The sequence below is a fragment of the Myotis lucifugus genome, unplaced genomic scaffold, assembly GCF_000147115.1.
Source record: "Myotis lucifugus unplaced genomic scaffold, Myoluc2.0 scaffold_54, whole genome shotgun sequence".
Taxonomy (NCBI): domain Eukaryota; kingdom Metazoa; phylum Chordata; class Mammalia; order Chiroptera; family Vespertilionidae; genus Myotis; species Myotis lucifugus.
The window spans coordinates 5,062,529-5,078,224 of NW_005871102.1; the positions used below are offsets into that span (position 1 = coordinate 5,062,529).

Below are 15,696 nucleotides of genomic sequence, written 5' to 3' on the forward strand. Positions count from 1 at the left end.
TTATTCATTTCAACGGGCCGGATCCGGCCCGCGGGCCGTAGTTTGCCCACGGCTGCCCTAGACCCAGGAGAGGCTCAGAGTGAAGGCTGGGGAGGGATTAGCACCGGTTTACGGGCCACAAGCTCTTGACCAAAAGTAACAATGACACCCAGCTGGTGCCCTGCCTCCCTGCCTCCCCGGCCTCCCCAGGCCATGGCCCTCATTTGGAGTCTTCCCGGGCCTTGCTCAGCAGCAACCTCCTGACTGACTCCCCACCCCCTACCCCACAGGCTAGCGTCCTACCTCACAGCTCAGGTCCTGACCCCTTTCCCCCAGCTCCTCAGGGCCCCCTCTGCCTACAGAGTATTCCAGATGCATCACACCATCAGAGCCTTCTGCCCTGTGCCCACCCTCCCTTCCAGTCCTTAGCTCACTGCTTTCCTAGGTACGAGACCCCCCCACCCCACAGGATGCCCCCTTGCCCAGGCACGCTCTGCATTTCCCCACCTCCACGCCCTGGCTCTGCTGTCTCATCATCTGGGGACGATGTTCATCCTTCCAAGGTCTCCCCATCTTCCGTGGCCGAGAGTCAGCTCCTCAGTGGGTGGGAGCCCCTGGGAGGCATGGCCACCCTGTCCGTCCTCCCTCCTGGTGACTCAGCGGGAACTGCCTTGTTTTGCTCATTCCTCATGCACCTGTTTGAGCTTCCTGTGGACTTGAGGGAAGGCTTGTTAGTCGATCATTTTTCTGTCCCCCATATAGGCTCCTGCCCCCAAACCTTGCCCATAGGCTGTCAAAGAGTAGATCTCACAGTGAATTTACAACCACTGCATGGTGTCCTGCGAGTCTTGGAGGCCAGGCTGCCTGGGAAATGCACAGACCCCTTTATTTAGCACAGTTATTGTCCTTGTCCCATGGGACTGCCCTGCTTCATGAAATGACCCAGTCTCAGGGGCGGAGCCTTTTGTAAAGTGGGGGAGCTGTCCACAGAGTGGGTGCTGATTCCAGGTCATTAGCCCTGTGATGGGGTGCCGTGTGGAGGGACGTGGTCCTCCCCACCGCCAGTGGAGGGTCAATCAGATGCGAAGATCGGCAGCTCTGAGGCCCCCCAGGGAGGACACGTGGATTAATAGGCAGTCGGGCCCCCCCGTTCTTTGTGACCGTGGCTGTTTGGTACAGGGAGCCACAGCTGCAGGCAGAGTCCCAGTCCCAGGGAGGACGGAGGAAAGGAGCTGCTCAGGGTCAGAGTGGCTTCACCTCCCACCAGGGGTCTTGGGACCCACTTCCCACTTGGGGCTCAGGCTGTGACTTGGCCACAGAGCTGGGTGCTCTGCTCCTCATGACAGCTCCTTAAATGTCCCCTGGCCCCTGCTTTCCCATGGCACACTGGGGCACATGTGCAGTGGGACTCTGTGAGCAGAGAGAACGTGAGGCGGGGAGGAGGAGCAGGGCAGTCTCTGGAACCTCAGATCCCTCCCTCACCTCACACTGGCTGCAGGAACTGGTTCAAGTGCTGGGCGCCCTTAGGCAACTTCCTTGACATCTCTGAGCTCCACTGCCTTCTTCAGGAAAAAGGGAAATGCTAATGGTGGCTGCTTTAGAAGACTTGGCACGCTGGAGCATCTCACTCAAGGGAGGTTTTTTTTTTTTTATCATCAGAGTGGTTTGGGGAACCCAAACTCTGCACCTTGCACCTCAGACAGCTTTCAGCTGTGGGTTTGGAAGATGCCTGGTCAGAGCCAGGGAGAATTCCTTCTCTGTGCTCCTTAAAGTCAAAGAGAATCACGGCTGTAATGTGAAGAGTGGCCCCTGGATGTGTGTCATAGCTCAGACATGGGGGGCGGTGAGGGGGGGGGGCGGGGGGCGGGGGTGGCCAAGGGGAAGCTGGAGATTAGCTTTCACCTCTGGGAGATGGGGTAATACTGCCGACTGGCAGCAGAGGGCGATGTTGCTGTGTCACAGATAGAGAAGTGCGATATTGTGGAAGGTTGTACGCTGTGGTTGTTGCATTTTTCTTTGGGGGGCGGGGGGCGTTGAACTCTCTCTGGTTCAGTAACATTGGCTCATTTGTGCTGTTGTTTGTTGTTGTTACTCCTCGGGTTCTTGGCTCCCCTTTCTCCAAAGGAAATAAAATTCTGAGCCTGAGAGGAGAGCAGTGTGGTTTCAAGGCCATGCCATTTCAGTCGCAAGCCGCAAGCCGAAGCGCCAACTCCTTGAACTGCATTTGCTGAGCAGGTCCTTTCTGGACTGTGCCCAGCATGTCGTGGGTCCCCTGTCTCCTTGCAAAGGAACCCAGGGTCTGGGGAGGGCAGGGGTCTGAGAGGAGGGCTTCTGGGTCCCCTCTCGGCAGCTCCCTTGCTCTGAAGTGCAGTGAAGACAGGACAGGTTCTGTGCTGCAGGAACTGGTTCAAGTGCTGGGCGCCCTTAGGCAACTTCCTTGACATCTCTGAGCTCCGGTGTCGTCTTCAGGAAAAGTGGGGATGCTCATGGCGGGTGCTTTGGGAAACCTGGCAGCTGGAGCACTTCTCAAAAGGGAGGTGTTTTACGAGCAGAGTAGTTTGGGGAACCACTCTGTTTGCTGAATCCCTGTCCTGACTTTTACTAGCTGTTTGTCAATAAACAAGTGCGTAGGCCCTTCTGAACCTATTCCCTTACCGTTAAGAGGCACTCATTCTCACCCACAGAGTTGCTGTGAAGTGAGAGGATAGTGCGTAAACCGTGCCCAGCACAGGCTAGGTGCTGTATCTGTATCTCTATCTCTGGGTTTCTCGCCCTGGACCCACAGCCCTGGGAGGCCCGGCTGTTGGAATCCGCCCCCAGTGCTGGGCCTGCGCTGGCTTCTGACCTCTTCCTCCTCCCCCAGGCTTGAGACCTTCCCATTCAGGTGACCTTTAATGACCTAGAAGCCCTCAGACAGAGGTGGGGGTAGCCTGGCAGAGTGGGGAGGGCAACAGCCGTGTGCTGGGGTAAACCACAGGGTAAAGATGCCATGTGGATTTGCATGAAGGCTCGGGAAACAAACCAGCGATGATGATAATGCAAATAGCTATAGAATCAAAGAGAGGGTAACAGTCATACAAATATTTAAAGTATAGCCTTCAAGAGCGTTCCAGGCTGCACCCCTGGCCACTCTGCCTGCCTGCGGGGTCATGGGGAAGAGTCGGAGGCATTCTGGGGGTGATTGCCCTTCCAAGGGGCTCCTGTCTAAAATGGCATGCTTCTCTGGGGGTGTCTCCCTGCCCCGGGGCCTTCACCTGCCTGGTGGGCAGAGACAGGCACTGTCGGGGACCTGGAGGGACAGAGGGCCTCTGTGTCGCTTGTCAGGGGGGAGCTGTGCCAGCCGCTTGCCAGCCCGGCAGTTCCACTCCTCCCCCCCCCCCCCAGTCACTCTCCTGGCCGCCAGCAGGGCTGTCCGCCAAGGGCAGGTGAGCGGCGTCCTTGGGAGCCCGGGTGCTGATTTATCCCCGGGTTCAGAACAGCCTGTTTCCGCTCCGGCACACTCTGCCTTTGGCCCGGCCGCAGGCTGGTTTCTCTGGCTCCTGTCAAGTCTTCACTGGTGACCTTGGCCCCATCGCTCCGGAGACCTGGGCCTCCCTGGCTCAGCTGGGCAGATGCTCACAGGATCTGGGCTAAAACCTCTGTGGGGGTGGATTTCACAGAGGAAGTGAGAACAAGGTTTGAATCAGTGTAGACTTCTCTGAGCCTCACCTTTCAATCTCGGAAAAGGGATGGGAATAGAAATAGCTCCTTTTCTGAGTCACTGTGAGGACTGAGTATGATGAAGGACGCAAGTACTTAGTTCTATTAGTAACTGTTCTGATTAAGGTCGTGATGCTGTATCCAGGTAGGAGGAGAAAAAAAGAGAGAAGGAGGGGCTCAGGCTACAAAAGGCCTCAGGCCAGATAGGGGTCCTGGGGTGGGAGGTGGCCTGTGTCCAGTGGCAACGGCAGGCAGCACCGCCCGTTTCAGTGTGGGGGAGCCATCTCTCCCTGCGGGTCCAGAGCTCGGCGGCAGTAACTGCAGTCCTCACCTTCCTTCCCAGAGTGGGGTTCCCCGCTCCGGCTGGAGGGGCCTCTACCTGGTACCCTGTTGCTCCAGGAAGAGGCCCCTGTAGTTCTGGGGTTTGTGGGTCTAATCTGGGGCCAGGTTCTTGCCCAGCCACTAATTTCTGTTAACTACGCACCTGCAAGGCCACACACACACACACACACACACCCGCTAGCAAAATGTGCTTAAGGGGCGGGTCTCTTTGACGTGTGACTTTCCATAATTTCCGAATAGTTTATAGTCTAATTTCCTCACTAAGCAAATTAAACCTTTTAAGGTAATGATCAGACGGCACAGAGAGTGGCTGTGCGTGTGGACATTTGTAAGATTCAAATACACTGGTGGGACCAGGCCCACAGTCATTTGCGAAGGCCTGTAATCAAGGCAGAAGCAATTACTTAGCAGAGCGGCTCCCCCTGGGACCCGAGGCTGTATATCAGGGGTGATGAGTCCGCGGATTATCTGTCTGCCCGCCCGCCCAGAGCCCATCCTCGTGACATCTGTGCAACCTGCATCCCAGAGACTCTGCTGCTTGGGGGAATCTGTCCGGAACCAAAGAGTTGCAAACCAGCCTGCGAGCCAGCTGGCAGCTGGGCTGTGGACATGGGGTCCCCAAGCAGAGAGGGGTCCAGGTGAGGTGGGCGTGGAGGTGCAGTCCCGTTCTCCTCATTGCTGAGGCTCAACTCCTTTCCTCTCCTTCACCTCCCACCCGCACCATTCAGGTACCAAGTCATGGGGCCCACCTCCAAAATGCCTCTCTTTCTTTTTAAAAATATATTTTTATTGATTTCAGAGAGGAAGGGAGAGGGAGGGACAGCTAGAAACATCAATGAGAGAGAATCATTGATCAGCCACCTCCTGCATACCCCCCACTGGGGATCGAGCCTGCAACCCGGGCATGTGCCCTTGCCTAGAATTGAACCTGGAACCCTTCAGTCCGCAGGCCGATGCTCAATCCACTGAGCCAAACCAGCTCGGGCTAAAATGCCCTCTTTCCACCCTGCTGTCTCTGTCCCCTCTGAGGCAGGCCCCCCGTCACCAAACCTCTGCTCCACTGGAATCTTCCCCAGGCGGCTGCCCCTGTTCCCCCTCAGCCCGCTGTGCTTCCTGCCAGGCCTGGCCACGTGGCCCCCACGGCCTCCTGAGACTTCCGAGCTCAGCACTCAAGGGCCCGCAGTGATCCGGCCTGACCCCATTTCCTTCTGACTCTCTGGTCAAGGTCACACGGGGCAGATGGGGGCTGGGGGGGGGGCTTGGACTGTGAGAGCCAGTCTCTGGCTCGTCGCTGAGCATCCTGGGATCTGTCTGTCCCCCAGAAAGCCCCACTTGAGGAGGCTGAGCTCTGTGGTGGGCAGATGGGTCAGCACAGTGGGTGAGCCTGGGGGGTGGTGTGAAGGGTCGGATGGGGCCTCTGCCCCTACACATCCTTGCCACTGCCTGTCACAGTGCCTGCCACACGACCACTGAGAGAGAGAGAGAGAGAGAGAGGTCCTTCGGTCCCGAGGGACCCAGAATCTGCAGATGCCACAGGAGGGCCAAGAGCATCTGTCACACAGTGTTTCTCAAAGAGTGGTCCTTGGAACCCCGCATCAGGGGCACCGTGGGGGGCTTGTTAAAAGTGTGGATTCTGCTTTTAAGCAAACCTCCCAGGTGGCTCTTCTGTTGGGAGTGGGGGCGGGTAATCTGGTAACCACTAAACGAAGGCCTTGGCAGAGAATGGAGCCTGAAGTAAGGAGGGCAGGTTGGGTGCCTGGAGGCAAGCACGGAAGGAGGGTCAGTGTTGTGGCCAGTCAGGCCACAGCTCCCAGCCTGTCCCGCTGTGAGAGGGGATACTGACGCCTCCTGTAAGGGCTGCTGTGTGGTTAAGAGGAGAGCTCACCTGGTGCTGCCTGGGGCGTGCTGCATGCTGACTGCGTGCTGCATGCTTACTGCGTGCTGCAGGCTGACTGCGTGCTTACAGAAGTTAAGGGAGGGAGCTGGACTCTTCTAGAAGAGGGTTGGCTCCTACCTGCCTTGAGCGGGAGAGGAGGGGAGCGTGGCTGAGGGAAAAGGAGAGTTGGGCTGTAGCTTCTTTTCTGCTACGAACGGAGCTGTGTGATCTTGGGCGAGTCACTGCCTCTCTCTGAGCCCAGGTTCCCTTCTGTGTTAAATGAGGGGCCTGGACTAGGCCACTGGTTCTAAAGCCTTTCCAACAGCATTTATCTCAAAATAATACTGAACGCTTGTGAAAAAGAAAAACATTTAAAACCCCAAATACAAAGCAGCGCCGTGTGGGGCAGATCTGGTGAGCCTGGGAGGTATGCGTGTGTGTGTGTGTGCATGGGGGGTGGGGCTGGGGGATATGTTCCCACACCCCAAGGCTCTCACGTTCTCTGGCGCCAGGCCTTCTCCAAATATGGCCCCTGTCCATGTCTGGCGAGGGCTGACCATTCTCGGGCAGAACTTTACGTGCCCGTGACATGGCTGAGGTGCTGATATATGCTGGAAATATTAGTCCATACAGTAACAGTAAATATCAGCAACTTACCTGTCAAGTGTGCTGATAGCGAAAAGAAATACATGTAGGGAAGTGTCAGCCGGGGAAAAATATACGGCCTGCAGTAAATCACCCCAGGCAATTAAAGCATAAAATTAAGTTATGCGCTACTTTGTTTCCTGGGGACAGTGCGCTGGGCTGTGGCAGCTCCCACACACGGAGGCCGGCGTGGGCCTGGCCTGACCCCCACGGCTCCCAACGGCCAAGAGCGAGGAAGAGCCTTGGGTTCAAATCCCAGCTCCACCGTTCATGGCCGTGAGGCCTCTGGCACGTTACCTACCTTCTCTGAACTTGTTCCCTCATCTGCAAACAGGGGAAGCTATATCAGCACATGCCACGGACGTGGGTCATTTAGTATTTATTTACCAAATATCCACCAAACACATATCTTGGGCCAGGCACTTCTCTAGGCGCTGGAACAAAACAGATGCAGCCCCCGCTGGCCGTCTGGAGAGGGAGAAAGACAGGAAACAAGAAATGCACAGCATGTCCGTTGGCGATGAGTGCTTTGGAGAGAGGAAAGGAAGTGCTGGGTGGGGAGATGGCCAGGAGTGCCCCAGGGAGGGCCACATTGGAGGCAGCCACACAGGAGGGACCACGCAGGTGTCTGGGAAGCGTGCTCCAGGCCGAGGAAGCAGGGCAGGGCCTGAAGAACCAGGGTGGCTGGGCGAGTGAGCAGGCAGCGTGGCCGAGTAGAGGCTGGAAGGTTGATGGGGGCCAGAAAGGGACCTTGACCTTTTTTTAAAATATATCTTTTGTTGTTGATAGTATTACAGAGATCTCCCATTCCCCCTCCCACTTGTCCCCCCTCCTCCCAGCCTCTACCCACCCACCCCAGGTCTTCACTACCCTATTGCCTGCGACCATGGGCTATGCATGTAAGTATAGACGTTCTTTGGTTTCTTTCTTCTCGTTCCCCCAACCCCACCCACACCGAGGCATATCAGCCTGTTCCCTGCCTCCCTGCTTCGGGTCTTAGGAACCTTGACCTTTGACTCCAGGTGAAGTGGCAGCCACTGGAAGGTTTCGAGCGGGGGAGTGAGATGGTCTGACTCAGGCTCCTGGTGGCTGTTGTGTGGAGAATGGACGTGGGGCAAGTCCTAAAGCAGGAGACCGTGCAGAGGCAGTTCCGGGTGAGGGGTGATGGGCCCGAACTAGGGAGGCAGCCGTGGAGATGGTGAGAAGTGGTCCAATTCTTGATGTAATTTTGGGTACAGCCAACAGGATTTGCTGACAAATCAGATGAGGGCGTCCAAAGCTTTCGGCCTGAGTGATTGGGAGAGTGAAGTCACCCTCCTGGGAGATGGGGAAGACCCCGGGAGCGGATACTGGGGGAGATCAGGAGTGGTTTTGGACCTCCAAGTAGGGATGCTGAGCAGGAGGTGGGACACACCGTTCTGGAGGAGAGAGGTCTGACTGGAGATGGATGTGAAATCCCCAGGGGAGTGGAGTCGGTGGAGACGGGTGTGGAGATGGTGGAGAGCTTCCAGTTGGGAAGAGCAGACCCAGGAGTCCCAGTGCTGAGGCCAAGGGAGTGCGGTGTTCTCAGGAGAAGGCAGCCAGGGAGCCAGTGCTGTTGAGAGGTCAGGGGAAGTTGTGTGTGTGTGTGTGTGTGTGTGTGTGTGAGAGAAGATATTTATTGTTAGGATCGGCTCATGTGATTCAGGAGGCTGAGAAGCCCAAGATCTGCAGTCAGCAAGAACCAGCAGAGCTGAGGGTGTAAGTTCCCGTCCAAAAGCCAGCAGCTTGAGCCCCAAGAGCTGATGTTTCCATTTGAGTCTGAAGACAGGAAAAGACCAAATGTGCCAGCTCAGGGCAGCCAGGCAGGCGCAGTTACTCTTCCTCGTGGAGGGTCTGCCTTTCTGTTCTATTCCGTTCCTCACCTGATTGGAAGAGGCCCACCGCACTGGGGAGGGCAATCTGCTTTCCTCAGTCACCTATTCAAATGTGAGTCTCATCCAGAAACACCCTTGCAGACACACTCAGGATCCTGTTTGACCAAATATTTGGGTACCCCGTGGCCGTCAACTTGACACATAAAATTAACCACTAGAGTGGATTCAAGAGAAGAGCAGGAGCAGGGGTGTTAGAGACCCTGCCTGTAGACCCCTCTTTTGAAGAGCGTTACTCTAGAGCAGCGGTTCTCAACCTGTGGGTCGAGACCCCTTTGGGGGTCGAACGACCCTTCCACAGGAGTCGCCTAAGACCATCAGAAAACACATATATAATTACATATTGCTTTTGTGATTAATCACTATGCTTTAATTATGTTCAATTTGTAACAATGAAAAGACATCCTGCATATCAGATATTTACATTACGATTCATAACAGTAGCAAAATTACAGTTATGAAGTAGCAACGAAAATAATTTTATGGTTGGGGGTCACCACAACATGAGGAACTGTATTAAAGGGTCGCGGCATTAGGAAGGTTGAGAACCACTGGTCTAGAGAGTAGAGATCTGGATGTAGATGGAGGGAGATGGGGGTCAGAAGGGAGATTTTTTAAAGTGGCAGAAATAATAGCACGCTGTACGCTGCTGGGTAGGATCTAGTAAAGAGGAAAATTAATGATGTGGGAGCCAAAGGGGACCGTTGCTGGAAGAATCATCTTATTAGGCGCAGAGGGATGGACTCTGTGCCAAGGTGGGTGGCCGGCCTTGCACAGGAGCATGGACGGCCCAGCTGCAGGAAGCAGAGGGCAGGTGGGGGTGTGGCCGGGATAGTGGGAGCAGGTGGCAGGTCTTGGCTGAGAGTTCTCTTTTTTCAGGGAAATAGGAAGTGGGCCACCAGATGAGATGGAGGATGGGGGGCTTGAGAGAGAGGGTGGGAGGGAGGGACAGCGAACGGACAGGGAAGTGTTTGTGGTTTCCCAGGCTCCCGAGGTCCGGAGCAGAGTGTAGGTTTAAAGTGAGCCAGTCAGAGACGTGGCATGTGTCCTTCAGCTCTGTGCAGACCCCCAGAGCTCGGGGGAGAAAGTGGAGGGTTGCAGCAGGGTAGGGAGTGGAGAGTGTGTGTAAGGGAGGGGTTGGTAAGAGGGACCTCTGCATCTTTGCTGGAGGAGGTAAGCGAGGCCAGGAGGGGAGTGAGGGATGTGAAGAGATGGACTAGTCCTGCAGGTTGCAGAATCCTGGGCGTCAGGGTGCTGCAGGGAGTGACAGGAGGTGACAGCTGGACCTGGGGTGGTTGGAGGGTACTTTTGGAGATGCTGCAGTTTCTGGTAGCAACGTGGTCTGCGATAGACCATGGGAGTGAGAAGGCCGTGACCTTCAGGAGAAGAGGTCAAATAATTGAGAGGGCAGGGGCAGGAAGGACAGTGATGGTGGTGGTGCTAAACCCGCTGAGGGATGAGGGGGCAGTGACCATCACAAGGTGGGTGGTGGGGTGTGGTCTGAGGGCTGGTGGTGAGGATTAAGTGATATTATGTACCTACAGGGGCACACAGTAGGTGCTTAGCGAATGGGAGCTGCTTTCATTAATCCAGTTACGATGACGTTCACATGGTTCCTGGCCTGGTCACAGGACAGAACCTAAAACCAGGAATGTGCCAGAACATGTGGGGCAGGATTTACATGCTCGTTTCTAGCAGGTGTGGTGCCGGCAGGGCCTGCTTAGTCTCTTTCTGCAGGACCCAGACACCCTGCTCTCGGGTGTGGTCCCACCAGGCCTCTCAAGAGCAGGAGGGGGGGGCGGACGACAAATGGGCAGACGGGAGTTTGGGCTGAGCACAAGGACACGGGCCTGTCCTGGGGTCACGAGCAGCCCCTGAATGTCACAGTGATGTCTGGTGCGTTCCCTGCGCCAGCAGGCCCAGGTCCCTCACTCCTGACTGGGTGGTAGGAGCATGAAGGTGGTGAGTGGGGTGTGACCGTGGGTGTTGGGGTAGACCCCCAGAGGTGAAGGCTCCCAGGGCAGCCCCTAAATTTCAGGCCTGGGAACTTCCTGCTCAGTGGCTCTGAGCAGCTGGGGACACTTGAGGGGAACAGGGCCCCTCCACTCGGGTGCCACAGCCGTCTTCAGTGGATGTTTGCTGCCTTTGCTGCCTGCCGTGTGCTAGTCATCCTGTTAGAAGCACCAAGTTCAGACCCTTATTGCCTGTGTGAGCTGCGGCCGGCACCGCCCCCCGAGCCTGTTCCTCAGCTGTTGGAAGGCATCACCTTCCAGGCAGAGCACCCGGGAAGGTGGATGACAGCGAAGCGCCTGGGAAAGTTTATGTGTTAGGACGCCGCAGGCCCCGTTTCAACCCGGGGTTCAAGTCCCTTCTTAGGAAAGCTTTTGCTAGGAGCTACGGTTATGTTGAGTGTCGATCCTTCTGAGTGCGTCGGATGTGTTTTCTGAGCAGTTCAGGCATTCATTCACACATACGTGCATCCATGCTCCCGGTCAGTGGGTCTTTGCTTCCGACTCCATGCTGGGCAGGGCCATTAGAATGGCCAGTGATGCTGGTCGGAGGAGGGAAGTGACGCAGCAGCTCCAGCGGCTTCCCCTGGGCTCCCTGACACCTGGCCAGGCAGGGCTGACCAGGGTGCTGGTCCTGCTGAGCGAGGCCAGTGCGGTTTGCACCCGAGTAGGCAGGGCGCTGCACACAGTAGGTGCTCAGTGACAGGACACAGGGAGACTGCCTGGGAAATCCCTGGAAGCCTCTTACCTGGCCAGTGTCCAGCTCCGCCCCCACCTCAGCTTCCTTCCGTCCTTAGAATATTGCTTCTGTGAAGCAGCCAAGTTCACAGTTAGCCCAGGGAGTTTAACCATGGCCGCCTCATGCCCATCCCAGAAGTTGTGTAGCCTCTCCGGGCTGTGGCTGACTGGCTGGTCCGAGAGCTGGAGACAGGCAGTGTCTTCATCGCGCACACAGCCCCACAGGACGGCACCTTATTCCGGGCCCAGTGGCTGAGTGGGGGCGGGTGCCCCTCAGGGTGGGCTGTGCGGGGAGCCCTGTGGGCCGAGGGAGAGCACGCAGTCCCCTCGCCGAGGGTCCCATTGGCTGTGCTCCAGAGGAGCAAGGTAATAAGGAGCAACTTCCACTTACCGTCGGTATAAATCCCACAATCAGGAAAATTGCTTCAATTGCTAAAAACGCTGGTGGAAAAGTCCATTTATTTTTCATTTTTCTTGTGCACTTGCCACCCTCATGCATGAATCACTGTCGGTTTGTAGATTAAATTTATACCCCGTTATCTTTCACGTCGCTGGGGCGCTGGTGTCAACTGGGTTTCTGGTTACCGAAAGCCACTGTCTGCCTTGTGGTGGCGAGAGTGGCCCGCTCTGTCCGTGGGTGGCCACTGGGCGGGGGGTCTCCTTTCTCCTAGTCTCCCCACAGGCCCCCTTCAGCCCCTGCCCCTCCATCTTTTGGCCGCAAGGGAAGACTTGCTTTTGGAAAGTCCGGTTCTCCTCAGGAGCTGCTCTGCCGCGGCGCTCGCACCTGGATTTGGGTGCTTTACTTAGGGTTTGCAGTGAGCATGGCGCAAGGGCTCCTGTTATTTTGAACACCTGCTTTGAGAATTTGGCCTGGACTGGATACAAACATGATAGGCATTTTGAAAACATGCTCTGAGAACACATACTATACGGGCTTCCTTCCTCTCTGTTCCCCCAATCTCTCTCTCTCTCTCTCTCTCTCTCACACACACACACACACACACACACACTCACAGGATAGAGCCGGTGCCTGCCTGCTTCCCTTTTGAATGCAGGCAATGTGGTTAGATGGCTGGTGTTGAGAAGCCTGGTTCTCACCTGTGTCCTGGAAGGTACAGAACTGTCTAGAACTGATAGTATACTTTGTTCTCCATGCTCACATTTAGCCATTTCTGTGCATATCCTCTGAAAACATGCTTGTTTATTCTCAGATTTATGATTCAACAAATGCTAACTCTATTTTTCGGGATTGGACCCCTTTGAGAATCTGTTGGAAGCCCAAGTCCCTCTCTGGATGCACAGTTTTGGAAAACTTGAGGATGGTTTGAAGAGCCCCATCCTGCTCGCTGTAGAGACCTGCTCCATGCACCCCCTTCCTGCCCCCAAGAAAACCCTGAGCCATCCCAGGAGCTCAGAGCTCTGCAGTCCTCCCAAGCCAAACTCCTCAGCCCCTCACACCCCAGCACCCTTCCCAGACCTTGTCTCAGAAGAGCAGTCCCCTGGGCCACACTCCTGGCTCTCTCAGGGTTACCCATCTAGACTTAGAGACCCCCCCAATTCTCTCTGTGACATGTCCTGGGAGGGGGACTTCTGAAGCCACAGCTGGCTCGCCTGCTCCAGGCCCTCAGCCCCCAGCAGGTATCATTACTGCATAAGAGACCCATCATTCTGCATTAATCTGGGATTCATCATGATAGCCATGACCATAATTAATTTATTTGGTATTAATGTGGATGAAATATGTACTGTCCTTTCAGGGGAAATCAGGCTGCCTATAAGCATTAGTTAAAAGGACCATTAAAATCAAACCTTCCCCAGATCCATTAGGCGAAGTCTTTCATCCTGAAGAAGATAAAGTTGTGCTGTGTGAAATGTCATGAATAATTAGGTTGATTGCTGTTTTAAACTCTGCCCCTGCCTCCCCACCCCTCCCGCCTCCCTCCTGAAGCGGGGGAGGCTCACCTGCAGCGGAGTGGCCCCCTCCATCGCCCATGTCTGTACTGGCCCCCAAGTCCCTGCTGACCTCTGTGGCTGCTCCTGTGGCCTGTGTGTCTGTGGCTAGAATGGGGAAAGGAGCTTAAAGGACCCCCGATGGGCTGTTTGCGAGATGTATACATCTCCTCCCTTCCTAACTGGGCCCAGAGTGGCTGCAGGTGCCTTCCTCTTGCCTCAGTGCTGGTCCGGAGAGGGGTAGACCAGGGAGGGGTCGGAAGTGGCATTTTCCAGCCAGGTCTGCAGACTCCCTGCCCTGAATGGCACAGGGATATGAACATGCAGCTTCTGGGCCCACCCTGGACCACATCCCAGGGGCTGTGCATGGGAAGGGGATGGAGGCTGGCACGGGGGCGAGGAGGTATGGTTGTGCAGGATGGAGGGGCGAGGCAGGAGAGGGAGGGGAGGGCCCTGCTCTGCTGCCCAAGTGCAGTGCCTGGCACTCCATGGGGGACATGCATGTGCTCTCTCCCTGCCACATGGGCTCCTCCTGTGGGAGCTCGGGAAGAGGAACTTTTCCAGCTGCCTGATGCTCACCAGTATGAGCACAGCAGTGGCCCGTGGGCTGGTCTTCTAGGCCTCACCACAGAGTTGGAGAAACCAGGAGGCGGAGGGTGAAACGGCCTGCCCGCAGGGGACATAGACAATCCTCCGTTGGGTGAATTGACGGGTGGACAGTTTGGAGCCCTGGGGTGTCATGTCAGCCTTTGAAAGGCACAGGAGAGACTAGTTCTGATCCAGTCCCTTTATTTTGTGGTTAAAGAGCTCAGACACAAAGCAGTGAGGTCAGTTAGAGGCTGGGGGACCAGATGGTAAGCACTGGGTGGTCCAGGAGAGGGGCTGATGGGAAATGGGAGGAAACCATTAGCCCCCTGTGCCCTAATCCTTTCATGCTGTCCTGACAGGCGCTTCGGCACAAAATGCACGGCCTGCCAGCAGGGCATCCCCCCGACCCAGGTGGTCCGCAAGGCGCAGGACTTCGTCTACCACCTGCACTGCTTCGCCTGCATCATCTGTAACCGGCAGCTGGCCACGGGGGATGAGTTCTACCTCATGGAGGATGGGCGGCTGGTGTGCAAGGAAGACTACGAGACAGCCAAGCAGAACGGTAGGTGGCACTGCCCTGCAGTCCCCCCCAGGCATTTGTTCAGGCCGGGCCCTCTGAGTCCCTCAGAGCCCTGCTCACACCTGCCTCCTGAGATCCGCCCCACATCTCAAAAGGGAGTTAATTCTCAACACCCCCAGTCCTTTAGCGCAGCGGTTCTCAACCTGTGAGTCACGACCATTGGAAAACACATATAGCATATCAGATATTTACATTATGATTCATAACAGTAGCAAAATTACAGTTATGAGGTAGCAACGAAAATAATTTTATGGTTGGGGGTCACCACAACATGAGAAACTGTATTAAAGGGCCGCGGCATTAGGAAGGTTGAGAACCACTGCTTTAGCGCTTGCTGGTTCATGGCAGCTTTAAGCAAGTATGGTTAGTGAGTGCACCGGTCATCCACACTGGGCTCAGGAGCAGCCAGGGGCCGCCTGTCATTATCTGGGTGGCTCCTGCCTGGGGCTGGGCTGGGAGGGTGTTCCGCCTACAGTGGACACTTGGGCGTACTCCTTGGTCTTGTATATTGGGGGGCATACTTACCTCAGCACCTATTGGCCTATCACTTTGGACTCCAGTCAGCTGTGCTCCATTTCCCCTCATGAGGTAAGGACTTAGGGGTGAGGACCCCTCATGTCTCCTGAAGCCCCGATGCAGGAGCCAAGTGCTTACTGAGCCAGTGTCCACACTCAGCCGCGGAACTCTCCCCTGCCCCCCCACCTTCCCCAGCCTCCTCAGAGTCATTGTCCAGGGTCTGCAGCAGAAGCCCAGGCTGACATTGATGTCAGGCCCAGCATTTCACACCTGGAAAACCTGCCTTCACGTGGGCAGATGGGCAGCAGCTGCTCCTGCCCTCCAATGCCATGTTCTTGGGCAGCCCCGAGCCTTTCCAGGGCCTAGACTGGGCTTGGACCCCCATTCCTCCGAGCTCCCCTCAGGAAGGCCAAGCCCAACACTCCCCTCCTGCAGCCCTCCTTGGGCTCCTTACACACGGCTGTGTCCACAGGGGGTGTGCCCTCCACTGGCTCCAAATATGGCATCTGGCCAAACCCAACCTGGGCATCTCAGATGCACAAACTCACAAAACACCAAGGTTGTTTGCCTTTGACTAGGATTTCTATCAGCTCAGGGTATCGCTGTGGAAAGCGGCTCTTGTTGACAGCTCTGGGCTTGATGGGGAAAGAAATAGCAACAACAGTGTCAGTATCTCCTTCTAGAGCTTTCCTGGGCCCCCACACACGTCATAGAGATCTGATCACTACATGGGGAAATTAGTTTTCTGCTCTGTATATGCAGTTTGAAATGAAGGGTGCGCGGTGGTGAGGAGGCAGAGGTAATCTCGGGGGTAGCCGGCTGGAGCCGAGCCTGGCTTTGGTGGAAGGTGGGAAGGGGTGC

General features: G+C 55.9%; 1 protein-coding gene across 1 annotated transcript in view; it reads left to right on the top strand.

Annotated features, from left to right (window-relative positions):
• The window catches only part of LHX4 (LIM homeobox 4), a 43,520-nt gene that overhangs the window by 19,299 nt on the left and 8,525 nt on the right, over positions 1–15,696 (top strand). The window contains exon 3 of the mRNA XM_006088970.3: positions 14,099–14,301. Within this exon, the coding sequence (XP_006089032.1) occupies positions 14,099–14,301 (203 nt within the window). The remainder of the gene's footprint in view (positions 1–14,098; positions 14,302–15,696) is intronic.